The sequence below is a fragment of the Phalacrocorax carbo genome, chromosome 3 (assembly GCF_963921805.1).
Source record: "Phalacrocorax carbo chromosome 3, bPhaCar2.1, whole genome shotgun sequence".
In the NCBI taxonomy this organism is placed as follows: Eukaryota; Metazoa; Chordata; class Aves; order Suliformes; family Phalacrocoracidae; genus Phalacrocorax; species Phalacrocorax carbo.
Window position 1 is genome coordinate 113,525,702 of NC_087515.1, and position 19,979 is coordinate 113,545,680.

Sequence of the window (19,979 nt, forward strand, 5' to 3'; positions counted from 1 at the left end):
TAATATATTTTATCTAGATTGTATAGCCTGTTGTAAAGTTTCAATAAGATTATTTCCTGATGTTTAAAAAAATCTAGTTTTGAGAGCTTTGGTGTCTTATAATTTTCAGTGCTATGAAACTTAACATAAGATAAGATTCTGGGGGGCCTGGTACATGTTAACACTGCGGAAGTGGATAATAGACCTGGCCATGGTAAGTGCTGCTGCATGATTATTTGAAATGAGGTCCACAGATGAAATGACTTTTTTTTTTCTGGATGTCTTGATCAGTGAAATCTCTCCTTATATTTGTCCTTGGAAGAGTTAATCATTTATGTTAGCTTTCAGAAAGACCCATTTTCAAATACAGCTGTTTCACTTCTGGGAGTAGCTGGAAAACATAGCACTGGCATTAGAGACCTATGGGGAAAAAAAAAATATGTTCTGAGGTGAAGTTGTTAATTGTGGTGCCTTAATTAAAACTAGAAAAGTTTTAAGATATTGAGAAATATTTGCCTCTTTAGTCCTAATGTCATAATCCCCATTAATAAACCTTTAACATGAGAGGAAAAGAATAGTCAAAGCATTTGAAATAGGGAATGTTAAATATTTCACCAGCTCTTTCTTCCATTTAGTCCTAGAATATTGCAAGAAAAATATCCCTACATAGGTTAAAGATGGTCTTTGCCCTTTTTATCAGAAGAAAGTTAAAATGTAATTGGGATGAAGCGGAGTTGATAATGCAGAAGATGGTACAAATGGGGATAAAAGCTTCTAAGCCTAACGCCACTCCTTACTTGCAAAGAAAATCTGGGCATGCCACAGAGACCCATGTGGAGGTCCCCTCTACTCCCTGCCTTTGCAAAATCCCCCTTAAAAGAGTGACAGGGTGTATAGTCTGTTCCCTTCATTACTTTTTCCCACCAGTTGGACTCATTTTCCACACATTCTTGTCAATTTTCTCATTCTTCTATGGTTTTGTTTGCCAGGCATAATGGTAACAGATGGTCTGAATCAACCTTGCTGTTTAGACTGGATCAGTCTCATTCTAGCTAACTTTCATAAACAGTTTTATGTAGCAGGTTGAGAGGCTTTTTTATTTCTTTGCTCCTTACTGTATTTGCCTCTATCAAGCATTTGCCAACAGCAGTAGCAATTGTGTTTTTTGAGCTTCTTTCCCTAAAAATCAGTCCCTTGCTTCTGACAACTTTAATTTTTTGCTTCACGGTTCCTTAGTAAGATGCTGAAACACTTGGGTTGCAAAATACTGAAAAAGTATATATTTTTTTAAAATTCTAAATAAAAAAGCTAGTCCTGGTTCTTAGTAAGGTACTTGCTAGCAGCTGTAAGCTAAACACATGGATAATACAATGGCAGAGGCAGAGGTTCTTTCTCTTTTTCTACCTGCTTTTCAGAATTTGTGCACGCTCATCAGTGCGGCCAGTAAACTGGCTCAGCTGCGGTGTCTCTGGCAGACAAAAGATTCCGGACAAGTGAGCGCCTTGACCTGGAGTATGTCTGCGTATACCTGCGCAAGTAAGCTATGGGCAACTTGGTGCCAAGCACTGAGTTTTCATTTTTTAAACCATATCTCCTCCTAACGCTCCTTTCAACAGATCTTTACTCAGTCATAGTAGGTAAAAACCTTGCCTAATGTCATGTCCCTTAGTGCCGACTTCTGAGGCTCAGGTACCATGCGGTCTCTGGAAATCAGGTTTTATCATTGACACCAGCTCAGTCGCAATGACAGTCCGACTTAGGAAACATGCAAATACGGCCAAAGGAACCTGGTACAGTTGAAAGAACTGAAAGAGTGTCTTTATGAAGAAAAGATTTCAGTGTTCTAGGATTTAATAAAATTACTAGTGATCCAGTGTGAAAAGGTTCTAACTTTTGTAATTAGACAGTCAGACAACACTAATTCTGAAAAGTCATCTACAAATAAGAAAGACACTGAATGCTAAATACCTTTAACTCTATGACTACCTCTGAATACACTTCTCAACAGAGGAGAATTTAAGAACGTACCAAGAACAGTGATTTGTGCGGTTCATGTGTTAATTACCTAGTGGTCTGCACGAACAGTTCTTCTACAGCAATTTGTCGGAATTGCCTTTGTCATATTCACAAAACTTGTTTAAAATATTCTTACTATAAACCATAATGATGCTGGATCTATTTCCCTGTGAAACAAATGTTTTTAAGTCAATAATTAGAAGTTGTGGTATGTTCGCTGAACAATGGCAATAAGCTTTGTAAATGGTTTTGGTCTGCTGCAAACGTGAAATAATTCATGTTTAGGTTTGTTGTGGGAAGGACAGCTGAATTCCTCATCTTTGCAGAAGCCTAAAAGCATGCATGGGAACATTCACAACGGTGAAGTCATGCTAGCTCGATTGTGGGTGTAGCTCAGCATCAACTGCTGAAGCAGGGGGCTGAACAGAAGAAGCAGTAAACTGGCCGCATCCAGTCTAGTGAGATAGACAGATATAAAAATTCTAATTCTATCAGTGATTTTCTCATTAAAAAGGCCTTTAATACAGTGTCACTCAGCTTTCAGAGCTTGATCTCTGAAGCTAAAATAGCGAAGAGTGGATGCACTACAAGTGGGCATGCCTATACAATGTATATTTCCATGCAAGATTATCCTCCATTGTAAAATGGATGTTTTGTCTTTTTTTTAAGGTATAAATGTGTCGTATCTAGCCCACTAATCAGAATTCGTTCCATTTACAGCAAGAATAGTTACAACCGTAATGACTACGAATGATCTCGCAGGTGAGTAACGTCCAGAATTGCCCGGCTTTCCAAGAAAACAGCCGCCAGGTTGGTTTTAGCTCTTTTGTAAAAGCAGTTACCTGGTCTCAGCAGAACAAAACATGAGCTTGTGGGGTTAGCGTGGTGAGGGAAGGAGTGACTGCTGAAAAAGTCACACAGAATTACAAATCAGTCAGATACCTGGAGAAAACAAAAAAACCTGCTTATGCTTATGATGTGGTGACAAGCAGTCCAAAACCCATTATTTTTTTCAAAAGGCAAAAGCACTATGAAATTAGCTTCATTATGAAAATAGCAGAATAAAGCATTAAAAATCTTCAAATACACAATTTAGTAAATAATAATAAATTTAGTAAAACAATAAATCTGTCATAATTGAGAATAAATTGGTAATAACTGAGTGACAGCTTTTCAAATGATAAGTATTTCCTTTTATTGTGGGGTTGTGCATTAAAAAATCCTTCTAGAAAACTATTTAAAGTTCAGCTTAGTATGTGAATAGTTTTAGGCACAACATTCAGAAAGTTTATGGCAAGCTGAAAATGACATGGTAGGCTGGTAAGAAGCTCCCCAAAAAATGGCTTAAAATATATAATTTGCAGCTGATTCCATTATAAAGCGAATTTATTTAGCAGCTTCCTACCATTCTGACGAAACGGGAAGAGCTAAGGAGTACAGCAGATCTTTTCAATAAATGGTTCAAAATCAAGGCTTGGTAGATGTAAGAACAGTAACAAAGTGGCATTGTACTTCATTTGCCAGATCCTCGCTCTAGTTCAAAACTGGTATTTCAGCAGAAACATAATTTGAATTTATCTTTTTTTTTTTTAAGCAGTCCTGTGCAGCGTAATAAGGCTCTAGTTTTAGGAACGATTCCAGTGGCTCTTTCCCTGGAAAAAGGGGTCCCTTTTTCAATCATGCATTTTCACCCCCATCCTTGCTGCTCTCTCTTTGCCAGACTAAGGATTTTGGGGCTGTGCCATTAACTGGATCACCAAAGAACTGGCATAATGCACACACAGAAATTCAGTCCAGGTCAGTTATCAAGTCCAGTTCACCCACAGCTACACAGTTGGGCTGATTCAAAGTGAGAGAGGTATATTGAGGGTAGGAAGGAAGGGAGGAAATCACCATAGAAGTAAAAAGCTGGCTCTGGTTAAAGCTACTTTTTAAAATACAGCACAATAGACTTTGGAACACGGCAGAGATGGCAGCAAACATTGATACTGCGCTGCTCTACTGGGAAATGTTTCCAGTTAACTTCTAACACTGACCACTTCAGCATGTTCTTGGTTTCACACACGTGTATGAAACTGTCAAATACCACATATTTCTGAAACAAAGTTTTGTGTACGTTTCTGTGACGGTCCCATTTACCAGGTGGATATTAGATTCACCTGTACTTCATACCATGGTCTCACAGGTAGAGAGACTATACTTATTTTGGTTTAAAAAATGCTGAAAGTTAATCAAGATACTGAAAAACTGCTTTTTTTTTCTCAGTTGTCAGGTTTCCTCTCATTAAAATCTGACAGATAGAAATATTTCCAGCCTCCCTGAAACCTCCACTTAACAGATGGTAGTAGAGAATAATCCCTTTATTATAAACAACACATGCAACTATAAAGGACATGTGAGCTGTGGCTCCTAGTTTAATGTTAGGTGTAAATATGAATTCATACAAGGCTACTGAGACTTGTACTATTCTCCTGGTTTTGACATGAAGGCATTAGAGGTACTGCAGTGTATTAAGTTCTGGTATCACTGGCAGGTGCTAAATGCTCTTCGGTGCCATTCTTCCTCTGAGAATTTCTGGGTTCCTGAACATGGTAATTTAAACTAATTGACTGGAAAGAGCTGCAGAAGGGGAGCCAGCCTGTTTGTACTGGCTGCACTGGCCACGTACAGGTGGAGGTTTACAAAACAGTGTGGCTTCTGAAAACGACAGCAGCTGATTGTTTTGGATTTATGCTTACAAGATTTTTTTTTTCCTTTTTAGTTCTCATCCGTTTCATAACCATGCTCATTCTCAATATTTGGGTCACAGCCACAATCCTGCACTACAGGAAAACTAAAAAGACTGATTAGAAGACACTCATCAGCACACAACAGTTACCATCAAAAAAACCATGATACAATTAAGCTTGAACAACAGAACAAACGTTGAAATAGTGCTCTCTCTCTCCTCCCCCCCGCAGTGTTTATCCCTAAGTGTAGTTAATACAGTCACACTTATTTTCTCTTAGAAATGCTTTTGATAAGACACTTAATTTAAGCAGCGTATTTTTATTGGTCATTTAAGACAAGTTTCAGTCATATCATATTTTCTCCGGATTTCTTCACTAACTGAACAAGGTATTTTGTATTTCAGTGTTTATATATTCTCATATCACTTCAGTACATATAAGCAATTTTCTTCAGTTATACAAGAGCAATTTTGCACCAACATATCAACTCATTTTCTGCATCTGCTGCGAGTTTGAAAAACAACAAATGCTTGTTGTCGTCTTGCAAGCAACTCAATTAGTTTGACATTAACTGTCTGTACTTCAGGATGAGGAAAATCTGAGTCACGGCCCAACTCAAGGTTCTAAATGTGTTTTACTAAGTCACAAATCGCGTCGGGATTGTAGCGCTTACATGCAACACCTAAATTGTACAGTTTATACAGCTGATACAGGATATCCGCAGTCACTTTCTTTGATATATCCACTTTTTATTAGGACAAGAGCAAAAACTCAACTATGAATTCTTCTTTTTCAACCTGAGCTCTCATTCACTGCACATACTGTTTTGGGAACAGCAGAGACTAGAACACGTAGAAATTAATGAAACTTTGACCAACACTGTTAAAAACCATGTTCAAGCAGAAGTTCCTGAAGCGACACCCAGACTCCCCAAATGCAATCCATCCCAACAGCGGCCCATCTGCACGTGCACCTCGACGCATCAAAGCCGACTCCTCTCCAACGGTCATCGGGTTTTGATGCTGCTGCTCAGTCCTTTGTTAGCGCTCAGCCTGTCTGTGCTAAGGGTGCCGAAGAACGTAAAGGCTTCGGCTTTTACTTTGCAGATTCTAAGTGATTTGTAGTAGGTATAGTGAAAAAAGAGAAAAGGATATTCTTGAGAACTATTAGCAGGGGATTTTGCTTTGGGAAGTAATGCCTTTGCAGCCAAAAGGTACAGCAGCAATCGGACGGCTGGCCTCCGTTCCTCATTACGTTTTCCGAAATGACAAGGCGCGCCTTTTTGAAAGAGCACTTGCAGTGCTGTCATTGATTGATTGGCATGTTAAAACCAAGGCACCACGGTCCTGGCACCCTTGGAGGCTGTGGGAAGACTGCACTGACTGCATTTGTGGCAGGTTTTCCTTGCAACCTGCAAAATCATTGGACTGTTGTGGAAGAGCGGGATCTGCAAAAGCAGATGTTTCCGTCAGCACCCACTCGGCAGTCAGGCCATGACCCTCACTGTCAGAAAACGTGGCTGCTTTGCAAGCTCTGCTTTTAGAGGAGGAAGGGGTGGGTGGAGGTATGTCTGCAGGCATACAATTTCAGGTATCTCATTATTGAGAGCAAGTTCAAAGATGAGGATTTTTTTACTGCTCCAACAAAATGTATAAATGCTTCTATGTTGGTTGAGAGTGTGACTGTAACCATCCTGGTACAGATTCCACTAAGCTGTGTAAGCTACCTGAGGTGGTCCCACTAGTGGCAGGTGGCATGCAATACATTCTCCAGGTTGTATTAATAAATGCTATTCTTCGCAATCAATTAATGTTATGCTTACAGTTATTGACCTGTAAAAGGCTGAAAAGCTCCAGCATCTTAAATGAAAAAACCCTACTTACTTCTCGTCTCGTTTCTTTTAATTAAGCCTCTTCTTGATAGAGAAAGATTTTGTCAAAAATCTGGTCAGAAAATGCTGAAAATGCATTTAAGAAAAGTTCTTTACAGGTTATTTAATGTACTTAGAATAAATCATCTTAGAAACTTGCAGAAGAAAAACAGACTGAGGAAAAGAAACAAAGCTGGGTAATTCACAAGCTTAAGGTAAAGTAATTTTGTGGACTTTGAAAGCTGGACCATGAGTTCTTATTCAAGCTGCAAGAGACATGGAACGGATCAGAAGGCAGCAGTAAAGTTTTACACACTTTCCACCCCTCCCTGAGAATCCTTTTTTTCACTTCTGTACGGTGGAGGTCTGGGTGGGTCCCAGGCAAGCCCCGTGAAAGCGCAGACCCTGTGGTTTTCCAGTACGTAAACTCATCTTCTCGGTAGCTGGATCAAAGGCAGTAGCTTTAGACGGGATATGCAGGGAGGATAAACCTTGTTGAACTTGTTGTTCAACTGTATCCAGGAGGACACAAGCACTGTTTGCTGCATAACACAGCAGCAGTGGACCAAGGACGGGCAGGGAAAGCACCTCGGATTTATCGCACTGTGTGTAAGCCAGGAAGCGACTTTCAGCTACAGGGCTGGAAGTAACACGTCTCCATTGATGGATCCTCCAGAAGCGGAAAGTTACACACTCTGTGTGTAATGGCAGCAATTGGCAGCAAGCTCACAGGGTGGAACAGCCTCTCCTGGCCTGGCTGATAAAGTGTGGGTCCTGCTGGGGCTTCCAAAAATTAGTATGAGTTTTCTTGCCTGTGAGAAGACAAGATCTGAGTTCTAGTCCAGCCTGCTGAACTTTCACCATAACCCCAGCTCTCTCCAGCTGTGGATGTGATGAACTACGTGCATTCGCTAACAGATAAGCTACAGCCTGCACTCAGCCACAAAGCTCAGTTTAACAGCATAAGAGAGAAAACATTTATCATGAGATTTACTATCCAAAACACGAACGAGGACATTATTCAGAGGTAACGGGTTGCAGGTTGAAAGCGAGGACAGTAGCCAGCGGAAGGTGCGTACAGTTTACTTTTCCCCAAAGCCCATTGCTGAACTATCCTCAGAAATGTTGGATGCAAATGCAAAACCATCACCTCCCCCAGCCCGTGGGCCTCTGCAGCGCTTGGCCTTTGCGCGGAGCAGGCCTGCATGGGCGTAGGCGTGGTTCTTCACGTTACTCTAATCCAGCAATAGGCGTTATTGCCTGGACTGCTCAGAACTGCCTGTCCCCGTCCGCCCCCAGAGCCTCAGCCGCTGGCTTACGCTGTGCACATAGCGGCTCCCTCACCTGGCTCTGCTCAGCTCATCTAATAGACTGGGGGAGAGGGGAGCGGGGTGGGGCAGCGGACACACGCCTCAGCTGCTGGACCTCAGAAGCTGGACTTTAGAGCAGTTTGGGTCTTTGGAGAAAGTAATTCACAATTAGCCAAAAGCTGTCAAACAGCTTACAACTCGTAGAAGGCCTTCATTCAGTCCTCTAAATGAGGTAAAATTACTCTTCCCCCATCAATCAATCATCATCCAATTTAAGGATGTTGTAACCAGGGAGAAGAAAATAAAAATAATAGTAATAATAACACCTCAGAGCCCACAGGAAGAACTATTACAAATGAAAAGCTACACAGATGTAGAGATCCACTCAGATGAGGTAGTTTCCCAGCCACATCGTTTCTATGATGGTGAACAATTATTTCCCTGCTAACCCTTTTCAGGCTGGTTTGTTCTGTTCCCTTCCAGATTTTTTGATACTTGAGATTCATGTTTATGTATGAAGCAGAACATGAATAATGGTCTAAGGATGTCCCAGTTTGGAATGTGTGGAAACTGGAAAAAAACTCTTAAAATAGGATGTTACTAAATTTTTGGTTTGTACTGAATTTAGTTTGCTTGATTTTGAGCTAGTTCTCCAAGGTACTTAAGGGTTCTCAGAGATGATGGACCTTGATGTCAAATAGGTGTCTGGGAGCCACAATAGACTTTTCTGTAAGAACCTGCCAGCTCATTGCTTGGGCTGGATCCAATTGCAGGACCTTGGCAGTGTGACAGGCTTCAGTCCTGACGGACCTCAGGAGTTTCCTGCCTGATGGCAAGACAGACATAGAGACATCTTCAAGTTAAAGATGTCAGCCATTCCATTCCCCCTTGGAATTAGTTTGGGGCAAGCACCATCTGTCTTGGGAAAAATCCAGCCTTGGGACTGGGGGTAAAATAAGAGGTTTTTTACACTACATGATACTCTTGAGGAAACTTAATTGGGGATACCTTAAAGACAATTTAAGTATTTGTCCTAATTTTGTTCATGCCCTGTTTTGTTTTCAGCTCATAACTGCCTTAAATTGTCAGTAGCCTAAACAAGTAGTTCTGTGCATCACATGGTACTGCTGACTCGCAGGAAGGGAGCTGTAGGGGTGCAGGCAGCTTGTTTTATCTGTCAAGATTCTGGAAACTAATTTAAAGGACAGAACCTGCACCAGCCTAAAACGTGACCAGTCAGCCAGTAATGATTACAATTCAAATTGAATAGTAACATGGCTCCACAATGAAAATAAATTCTACTTACGACGTTATTGTAACTACAAATCATCTGTGTATAGGCCTACTCTGGGATGCGCACAATTTCTGCTTCTGAATTTGGAGGCTTTGGCCAGCAGTACCAAGATGCTGACCTGCCTCATACTACACAAAAAGTGTAAACAGAAGAACACACTTGCTACGCCTCAGTGTCCCCTCTGTCATGTGAATCAGGACAATGAAGCACAAATTGAACTTGTGTAAAGTGTATTTTAAGTTACCCAGTTACTGTAAAGAGATCCTTTCGCCTTTGAGCAATCGACTACATACAGATTCCACTGAACTGACGTCCAAGACAGTGACACAGTCTTGAGAGATTTTAAATTGTTTTCCCTGAAACACACCAACAGCACAACTTACAGTCCTCACGGATAATCTGAGCTCCAGGGTATTTTCCTCTCTGAGTGTTGGTGTCTGCCCACCTTCCTGGTAATAAAACCCCCATTTCCACAGCTCTGAACAGTATAGGAAATACACAGGGGAGCTCCCTTACTCTATTTATCACACCCTTACATCGTTCCAGAGTGGGCAAGTGGCTACACAGATCCTACAGAATTTAAGTTGGCCCCCGTACACCCAGGTTGTGATATGCTGGACAACACCACACAGGCACGGGAGGCCATGGGATCCGGCAGGTAGACGCGAGCCCTGAAGCTGCAGCCAGACCCACACGCAGCTCCACGAGGTGCTTACCGCGCCTGTTTGGGAAATGGAGCACTGCTGTGGTGAGAGACAGTGCCAGGGCCATCGACTGTGAAAAGGGGTTCCGGTGGTGGGGTTCCTGGCTACTTCAGCCTTAAGACAGGTAAGGTATTAAATAGATACCTCCAAAAAAAGTTTCCACTGATTCAGTCATTAATAAAAAGTAGCACCTGTCCAAGATACATTGCTAACACGGCAATGCAGCGCTCGAAGTCTAAGCAGTCGGCAAGCCACAGGGAAAGAGGAAGACTGGCAGTGATCCCACAAGCCTGATGTACTTTGTGGTGGGTGGCCACCCACCAAGGGATGCAACAGAAATCCCGAAGAGCTATCAAGGGTGATGACAAATGACAAGAGCCGGATGACCCAAGAGGCATACTGGGACATGGCACTGTAAGACTACACGTACAAGTAGGCTCATGTCTCTGAACAAACGCTGAAGGCCTAGGCCTCAAAACAGGGTGGTAACGACTGAAGCATGACACGCAGTTGCCTCAGCTGTGAAAGCATTTCTACATAGCTCCTCCAAACCACCTAAGAAGGGCCGCAGGGACATGCAACTGCTGTGGTCTCTGCCCTTTCTTTTCAGGATGAAGATGTGTCTTTCCAGATTTCTTTACAGTACGCAGGACTACACACACGCACAACTTTGTAATTTTGCTACCTTTCACTGTGACTTTCATTTTGAAAGGTCACTTTTGTCCTGCAGCTTCTGTAAGATTACTGGAGCAAAAGCAGTGGTGGTCAAATCTAGCTTCACAATTGCAATAACAAGTATCAGGTAGTAACTTGACTTTCTTACCCTTGTAAAACAAGGCTTCCTGCCTACAAAGGGGCAAAGATTCAATCCCCTGATCTTCATAACAAGGCCTGGTCATTAGCAGTTCCTCTGAGTCCCCACTTCTCGGAGCAATGGTTTTACGGTGAGCTTTTCCATTTGTTGCAATAGTTTCTGGGGAGAACTAGATTCAATGTGTTTAGACTTAAGTGTTCTTTTCTGCCACATACATCTCAGTAGACTTGTCTCGTTTCTCATATGAGCATGTCCGAGTACCTCACTGTCCCCTTTATGGGCAACTTAAAGAACATAGGGTCATTTCAGAACCGCTCCATCATCTTTTACAGGGATCCAAAAGAAAACTCCTTCCGGCTCTCCTGAGGCGTACTTCAAGCAGCAGGCAAAAACCCATGATCCACGGGATGCTGATAATCCCCTATGTGGTTTATAGGATTGTCTTAAAAATACCAAATAATGTTTTCAATTTAAAGCATAATATGTGCAGAGATGATAGTCCATAAAATATTCTGAAGATCAACTGTAACGCACTGAAAAGGCACCAAGCCCGTCAGAGTTCAAGAAGCGCCTGGACGAGGATTTTAGTTGTATGGTTTAGTTACAGGTAGTCCTGTGGGGAGCAGGCAGTTGGACTTGGTGATCCTTATCTCGAGATATTCTATGATTCTATGAGAAAAACAAATTAATCACTATTTTAACATGGAAGTCAAGGAAAACTAGCCAGGAAAGTGGAGAAGACTGAAATACTCCAATTCCCTGAATTGGACCATGGAACCATTACAGTCTCCTGCCTTAGAAACAGAATAAGGAGGTGGTAAGGGTTTGTAAGAGTTATGCAGGTAAGAAGTTTGTTTTCATACAAGTACCCCCTTTTCACAGCAGCATCCCTATATGGCTTCATAAACACAGGGTGGGTGAAGGCACATGAGACCAAGACAGGTAAATCCTCTACCAAGGATGACTCTCTCAAAGCTAGATGGGGAACTAATACACTCAAATGCTCAAATTTCTAATGATCACCTGACACTGCCTGAGAAACTAAAGAGAAAGAGCATGTAATTTCTAGTGGCAGGTTTCCTGGCCCTGGTGACTTCAGAGGCACTGAACACCTGTCAACAATGTAGGACGTTCAGTGTCTTCAATAGAGATTTAGACACTTGCAGTGAAACTTCAGTGATGTTTTAAATTTGGTCACTGTCACTGACTGGCAAGATACTTGAGCCTCTTGCATGTTTCCATGTCCTACATGGTACAATGGTCCACGTCACGTTTTGGTTACAGCATCAACGATGCTAAGAAGCACAAGAACCACAATGTTTCCTTCAGTACACAGACTTGGTGCTGGATCGCCTGCAGCACTGTGAGGGCTTGAGCTTTGGCAGGAGCCATGGGAAGCAGGACTGGCAGTACACAGCTAGGACAGAAGTGGAGATCTCTTTGCAGAAAGGTCTTTGTGACAACTGACACATTAGCTCCGATGGGGTCTTCCTGTCCAGCGTCCATGCTGGTGAGCTCTTGAGTGGGAACCAAAGAGCAACTTCCCTACAAGTGTCTCAAGCTTCTGGCTCCAAGTCTGATCCCTGATTTTTCCAGAAGATTCATCTACAGCTTGGCTATGCTATTTGTTTACTCTTGTGAAACAAAAGGACTTGCAATGAGAGAATTTTTATAAAGTCATCCAGGCCATAAAAATGTCCTGTTTACTGGGACAGCCCTGTTACAAACAGGAAGTGTTTAAACATCGTTGACTTTAAGACAAATATTCCTTAGTTCAGGAATATGCTCTTCTCTCCAAAATTTTAAAAGGTTGCCACTGGACAATAAGGAAACAACAGAGCCTCCAGGAACTAATGTTTAAGAGTTCTTTGCACGCAATAGATCAGCAGATGGAAGCTCTGTCTCAAGCAGAAGGACAAGTGAGAACAGCTTCACCTTTTGTGTCCTGGGTACAAAACAAGGTTCGTGCACATCATACCATTGGCCACATGATCTCCACATTACGGCCCAACGCAGCCCACGCTGTTCCTTTGTTCTGGGACAAACTGCATGAAGGAAAACTGGGGAGTGCTGTGATACTTCCATCCCGAGAGGCACTGAAAACTCAAAGACTCAAAGGTGAGGAACCTATGCTAAGCTGGCCCTCTTCTGAGGTAGAGGTCAGACCAGGGGACTTCCAGTGCTCCCTATCAGCCCACGTCATTCTACGACAGGGTCTCCATTTAGCCTGCTGTATGTATAGCCAATAACTATTTGTACAAGTACAGAATGCATGAACTGGGCCTAGTAAATACGGTAATACAGTACATTTCCTAAAATGCCAGGCTTAACAGGGCCCCAGGGATTCACAGTAAGCCGGGGCACGCCAAGGAGAGAAAGTGCAACAGGGCCAGCGCCCAGCAGCTGCCGGCCTGCCAGCACAGCTCCCTCGGAGTCTGCCCTTCCTCCACGCACAGCCTTGGCTCGGCTTCTGTCTGAGCAACCCTTGCCTCTCCCAGCTCTGCCGCAGTTGTTGCCTATATACTTAAATATTGCAATTAAATACCAGCTTCTCAAGTTCAGGAACTATTTTACCTTACTCAAATAGTTTATTTAAAAATATATATATAATATTCTCCAATTCAGAAAAGGATAGAACTTCCCACATTGTAACATTTTTATATATATATATATAAAATATTTTTCATTCAGTGAATGGAAACAGTTTTACTGTATACATTTTTAATGTTGTACTCTATGCATATCTGCATTGCCTAAAAATATACCGTACTTCTGTAAATCAAAACAAGCAGGGAAAAAACACTGTAGCTGTGCGCTGGGTTATAATACCGAACAGAAATGCTATGAAAGTTTTAGTTTTGAATTGAAGAACTCACAAACAACGTTTTACTTTGCGAGTGCATAAATAGAAGACTGAATACATTCTGGCTCTGTTAAGCTGAACTGTAGTAGAGGTTACAAAATGTAAATATATTTATTTATTTTCAGTATTTCAGTGTTTCCAAGTCCACCTTTCATGATAGTGTTAAATAAATCATGGTCCTATCCTTCCAAACATTTCAACACTCTTTAAAAAACAAAAACAAACAAACAAAATTTTAAAGTGAAATGTCCTCCTTCATTGAAGTGTTAGATCATATTTTAAATTACTGCACTCCCACACAATATTTTTTATATATATATATTTTAAATATATATATATATTCATATATATAAAGAGACCAAATAGGAGACTACATTTTTTACTTTCAATATGTTTAACTTCACATACTGTAGTTGTATAAAACATGCATCTTCTGGGATAATTATGAACACGTCATGAATGAGCCCACATAAATTATACGTTTTGTACAACTCCAAGTTAAAAAAAAAAGTCCGATTAAGTGCCGCTGAGGCCCTTTCTTCCCAGCTATCAGTTCTCAAAACACACTACTGAAATATTTATCTATGCCTAGAGCTATGTGCTAGAGAACCAGGTTTAAAATTTTAAAATACATCTACAGTATGTTTTTGTTCTCTTACAGTTTGTGACAGTCCTCAGATATTGTGTTGTGAAATGTAAAAATAGTCACAGATTCCTTTTTTCCCCAGAAACAAAAAAACACATCTAGGAGAGTATGCAAAAACAAGGCAAAATGAAGTTTCATAGCACTTAATGAGGGTTAATATAAGTCAATAACTAATATTGAGGTTTGTAAAAAGGGCTGGATGAGCAGTTACATGTACAAGCGCGTGGTCTAGTCATTCCAATGGTATCAGACGTTGTTTCTGTAACCAACACTTCTCCACCCTTAAAACCAGTTAATATACATTCAAAAATAGGCTGACATTGATATACTTACTAGGTGTAAAAATAGTGCACTATTTTTTCTGCCACAAAGCAAAATTGCATCCTAAGAGCTGGTAAACCTTTTTTCCTTAAATAGAGAGAATGGGCAAAAAAACTTGAAAAAAATTAAATTAAGGCAATTAGACAGGTGAAACAGGACTGCCCATGATGACGTAGCTGAAACTAGTGTGTACTTCAAACTTATACTAGCTGCTGAACACTGACATGCAGCGTTTGATAGATGTGTATGAATGATATAAACTTCAACATTATGGCTTTATACAAGTGCATAGTTGCAACTGCGGTAAGTAACGGTATCTGATTAATAAGCATAAAAAAATAAAGTGGAAAGATTTTTAAAACCCTCTGGCAGTATTACAGTACAATATATATACACAGTATAATGGTCACTTCTTACAGATGCAGTCTATATCACTATGGTGGATCTTCCTCCTGTTCTTGCAGACATGCTGGTGGCATCTTTACGGAAGCTGAAAAGTCAGGTTTTTTCCATTTTAATATTCATTCCTTGCGATCCTTTTATGAAATGTAGTGTATGTGTCTTGCCAAGAAAGCTTTTGTGGAACAGAGTTTAAAAGGTTACCTAACATATCCTTTTACTATTTACCAACCATTCCTCATCTGATCAGTCAGTCAGGAGAATACAGGAAACCCCTCAGAGATTAGTAATTTATATTGCAGCAAAAATGTAAACCTCTGATATATATAGCACAATCTCTCAGGAAAATATATATTTTTAATATATTTTGCGATATGTTTCAGTCTTGCTTAACAGGAAGAAAATTATCACCTTGAATTGCGTCTGCGTTCACGGAAAGCAGTTAGCTGAAAAAGAAGCAGGAAGTTTGGTCAGTAAATGCAACGAATATAAGCCTGACAAAAATACACTTCCTCAAAGTCTTCATTTAAGATGGGCTCATCAGCATTCTTGGGAGCAACGTCAGTCCTCTGCACCAACAGCATTGTTACTTAAGCATAGCACATCCTTACGCGTTATGATCCCAAACAATTAAACCCCCTTGTAATGTATGAGGGTAAACTACAATATGCACAGTGCAACAGTCACTTCTGAAAGATCAGTAATTCTTAAGCTTTTAATACATAAAGATGCAGTATATTTAATTAATGTAATGCTTGTTACTGTAAACACTAAGCCAGTTAAATTCTACAAGAGCTGGTCTCTCTCAGTTAACTGAGTACACAGCTGAGGTACAGCCCCAGTGCTGCGGTCATTACCCATTCTTTTGTAAGGCTGAGACACACCTTACATACTATTTAGAAGAATTCTTAAGAATTTAACAATTAGGAATTTTTTTCCTGTGTAAACGTATCATTGCATCAACGTGTAAAGTGATTAAACACTGAGAGCTCCAAAATAGTTATTCCTATTTCCAGTACATTCACACTGCGTATTTAAGTAAGCCATGAGACAAATTAAATTGATAAAATGGCCATGTCTTTTCTAAAGCAGTCAAGGAAACCATATCACAGAAGCTGCAAAGCCCATTTTTTTAATGTAGCTTTCAAATGCATAGTTAGGTACTCAAAAAGCACAGCACTGCAAAGGAAAGCAAAGTCAAATTCACTTCATAACACAGGTAGATAAGCAAAATGCAGAACTCCGGTGATTTCATGTCTGCTAGCCATAAACCAGTCAGTTTATGTTAAAAGCTTAAAGATGAAAAGTATTCATAAATTCTGTTTCAGCTAAACATCCAACTACTACAATCTCCCTTTCGGCCTTCAAAAATTATCGGCAGAGGTTAGCAGTATTAGCACTACAGAGGAGCAACTACTCTGACAACAGGAGATACTTTCTTTTTGGGCAGGCAGACATGAATTATCAATAAAGATCTAAAATTAGAAAAATAAAAACACTGGCAAAGGCAACAACATAGTTTTAATGAAAATGACTCCTCTAAAAAAAATCCGTCAACATCATCAACAGAATCTCATTTTTGCTGTTTAAAATATTAAAATGAGATCTTGTATTTTCTCTGCTTTGAGAAACAAAATCCAACATAGCATGCTGTATTCAAAGGCAAACAAATCCATTCCTTGCTATTTAGATTTACCCCTTATACTTCTTCAGAAATCAAAAACATCGTCATCATCATCATCACCATCAATATCATCAACATCATCAAATGACCAATCCCAGTCCTTAAATGCCAGATCAAGTAATCTGCAACAGGAGGGTTTGATGTTTAATGTGTGCCACACTTCTATAAAAGACTTCAAAATTCCATCTGTTACTGCTAAACCTTTTTAAATAAAAGACTGTGTTCAGGTAGGTGGCTTCCTTCCTTCACCTACCAGGGAATACAAAGATTCACCCTTACATGTTCATGTAAGCCAGGAATATTGTACTCATTGGAAATCTATCTCACAAATCATTCAATTCTATAGAACACTTACCATAGTGATTTCTCCCAAAAAAAAATTCAGCAAAAAAGACCAACATGCAAATTTCATAAAATCAGCTGCTTTCTGTTTTGCTGCTGTTCTTGTTGACTGAGGTGCGGTACAAGAACATCAAATAAAATACCGTCATCTGAATTTCCAAACAAATATGGTAGGATTTTATTATATCCCAAATCCAGTGGGATTACACTATACAGCTATCCTGTAGCTCATTATTAAAAGCTAAGCAATGCCAAAAAAGAGGATATATCAACAATTTCTCTAGGTGTCGCTGCCTGCGCTCCTTCTATGGTCAATATAGAACAAAGAAAGCAAGCGAGGCAAACCTTGTCAGCAAATGAGTAATTTTACCTATTTTAGGCTTTTATTTTGGGATGGGATGAATTGTTGTCTAGAGGCATTCATCTCTTCCTGTTGTTATCAAAGGATCTTAGATAAATATCTGAAGTACTAACTTCTCAATTGCTGTAGCTACAAGAAATAAAACCCAGTCTAGTCATCTCTCCAGTGAGCAAAATGGATTTTAAATGAGGATTATATGCTAACCATAGAATCATAGAATGTCCTGAGGTGGAAGGGACCCACAAGGATCATCAAGTCCGACTCCTGTCCCTGCACAAGACAAACCCAAATTCACACTACGTCTCTGAGGGCGTTGTCCAAGTGCTTCTTGAGTATCGTCAGGCTTGGCGCAGTGACCACCTCCCTGGGGAGCCTGTTCCAGTGCTCCACTGCCCTCTGGGTGAAGAACCTTTTCCTAACATCCACCCTAAACCTCCCCTGGCACATCTTCCTGCCATTCCCTTGGGTCCTGTCACTGGTCACCAGAGAGAAGAGATCAGCGCCTGCCCCTCCTCCTCCTCTTCTGAGGAAGGTGCAGACAGCCATGAGGTCTCCCCTCAGTCTCCTTTTCTCCAGGCTGAACCACAGCAGGCAGAGATAGAAACCTTACCCTGAACAGAGTTCACTGTGTTTTAACTAAAACACTATAGTGTTTAATAGAATTAATCACCTGATTTAAAGAAAATGGGTTTCAGGGGTTTGGGGGGTTTTCAGGTTTTAAAGTTTTTACACTTGTAAATGTGATATATCCCTGAAAAGGCTCAATATTAATTTCTTATAAACTATGGCTATTGTAATTTCTAGAACACTTAAAGAATTTATTAGGCATTAAAATATATGAAAGGGGATTTGTTTTGGTTTGGAATTATCCTTTTGGCACAATCCAGTTGAATGGATAAGCAGAAATTTTATGGTCTATCAAAATCTGATTTGGCCTTTCTTAAATCATCCTGAAGAACAAGCAAGCCATGAAAACCTTGGAGAAACAATCACTGTGTGAAATTACTAGCAGGGACAGCTTTTATAGGACCACGCAGGTTGGAAGGGACCTCAGGAGGTCTTTGGGCCCAAACCTCTGCTCAGAGCAGGGACAGCTGCAAGGCCAGTCCAGGCTGCTCAGGGCTTTGTCCTGTCAGGTCTTGAAAGCCTCCAGGGATAGAGGAGCCTGGCCAGTGCCACCAGCCCGCCTCCCTGCCCAGCTGTCTGCATTCTCTTTTCCTTCCATCCAGTCGGAATCTCTCTGGGTTCAGCTGAGCCCTTGTTTTCTCACCCTCTCACCACACAGCACTGAAGAGCCTGGCTCCATCTCCTCCATACCCTCCCCGCAAGCAGCAGCAGGCTGCTCTGATACTCTGTCCTTCATCCAGGCTGCACAAGCCCAGCTCCCTCAAGCCTCTGCTCTGACCGTCCTGGTGGCCACCGCTGGACTCTCCCCAGTTTGTCAACGTCTGGCTTGAATTTGGGGCCCATCTCTTCCCTCAGAGGGGGATAACCTCCTCCCTCAATCGTGTGGCTGTGCTGATCCTCTTGGTGCAGTCGCAGAGCCTGACTTGCTGCCAGAGCCCACTGCTGGCTCATCTCCAGCTTGTCCCCAGCCACTCGGTCCCCAGATTTAACTGGCAACTAGATCTTCATTCTTAATAAAGTTCATGACAGAAAATTCATTATTCCATATGGTAAGCCCTTGCACAAAAGCCTCACAGAGGCACCAGTCAGATATTAATCGGCCATAGCAATTACGGTAGTTTGTAAGTATGTGGTTTCTAATTAAAAGTGTTTAAATCCATACAAATTTCCACTGGTTTGACAGACTGAAGGTGATAGCTGAGATGACCTCACAGAACTACACTTTTCCATCTATTAGGTACATTTGCAAAGCTAACTTGGAAAGTTTAATTGCAAGAATAAAGGGGTCTACACATACAAATGTTTATCCTCCTCCTTTTCCCACCATTATAAAAATATACAGATAGAAAAATACACAGATAGAAAAATACACAGATAGATAGAAAAAAAAATCACTAAAGACTGATTGGGTCTGAAGGAGGACCACAACTAAAAAGAAGGGTAAGAGTGAATACTGTGCTATGAAAACATTTTGTAAAAAACATCACAAAGAGTGAAACAATGGTGTTATATGGAGAAAAATTATTTTATCAACACCTAAAAACAGCTGTTGAAAAATAATCAGAATTTATAATATATCTTTTATGTGTCAACAGTAAGAAACAGAATAAAACTAATTCATTAGACTGTAAACACTGAACAGAAGAAAAGCATTTTACTTGTCCCCCAAGGTGTAATGAACGTTTCCTTGATTCGTGCTTCAATCCAATCATTGATATTTTGGTTAGTTTTGCATGAAGAAATCTTTCAATAATCAGCCCCTAAGTAGTACTTACAAAACTTTTTACCTTCATGATTATAATAAAAGAACCTAATAATTTAAAATGCAAATTTTGAGCTCAGACTTTCTTTTGAAGTATGTTAAGTAAATCACACAAAAAAAAATAAATATCAGACTGTCAGAAGTTAGGAGGAAAGTGAAATTAAATGACTTTGACTCCTTTCACTGTGCATTTTCACACATTAAAATACCAGTATTTTTTTTAAGACCTAGCTCTTCATAGCATAAGGCTAGTTTGGG

The 19,979-nt window shown here is 40.6% G+C and overlaps 2 protein-coding genes across 7 annotated transcripts in view; one reads left to right on the top strand and one right to left on the bottom strand.

Annotated features, from left to right (window-relative positions):
• Window positions 1-6,530, top strand: part of SLC66A3 (solute carrier family 66 member 3) — a 10,126-nt gene extending 3,596 nt beyond the window's left edge. The window contains exons 4-7 of one of the 4 annotated variants that reach the window (XM_064448043.1): window positions 136-193; window positions 1,395-1,515; window positions 2,716-2,757; window positions 5,481-6,530. In XM_064448043.1, coding sequence (XP_064304113.1) covers window positions 136-193; window positions 1,395-1,515; window positions 2,716-2,757; window positions 5,481-5,848 — 589 coding nt within the window. In that variant the 3' untranslated portion in view covers window positions 5,849-6,530. Of the gene's footprint in view, window positions 1-135; window positions 194-1,394; window positions 1,516-2,715; window positions 2,758-4,756; window positions 4,898-5,480 lie in introns of those variants that run through there. The other 3 variants (XM_064448044.1, XM_064448046.1, XM_064448045.1) reach the window with 3 other exon arrangements.
• The window catches only part of ROCK2 (Rho associated coiled-coil containing protein kinase 2), a 113,847-nt gene continuing 99,090 nt past the window's right edge, over window positions 5,223-19,979 (bottom strand). The window contains exons 32-33 of one of the 3 annotated variants that reach the window (XM_064448040.1): window positions 15,357-15,391; window positions 5,223-7,406 (exon numbers count right to left, since the gene is read on the bottom strand). In XM_064448040.1, coding sequence (XP_064304110.1) covers window positions 15,388-15,391 — 4 coding nt within the window. In that variant the 3' untranslated portion in view covers window positions 5,223-7,406; window positions 15,357-15,387. Of the gene's footprint in view, window positions 7,407-13,273; window positions 15,392-16,442; window positions 16,752-19,979 lie in introns of those variants that run through there. The other 2 variants (XM_064448039.1, XM_064448041.1) reach the window with 2 other exon arrangements.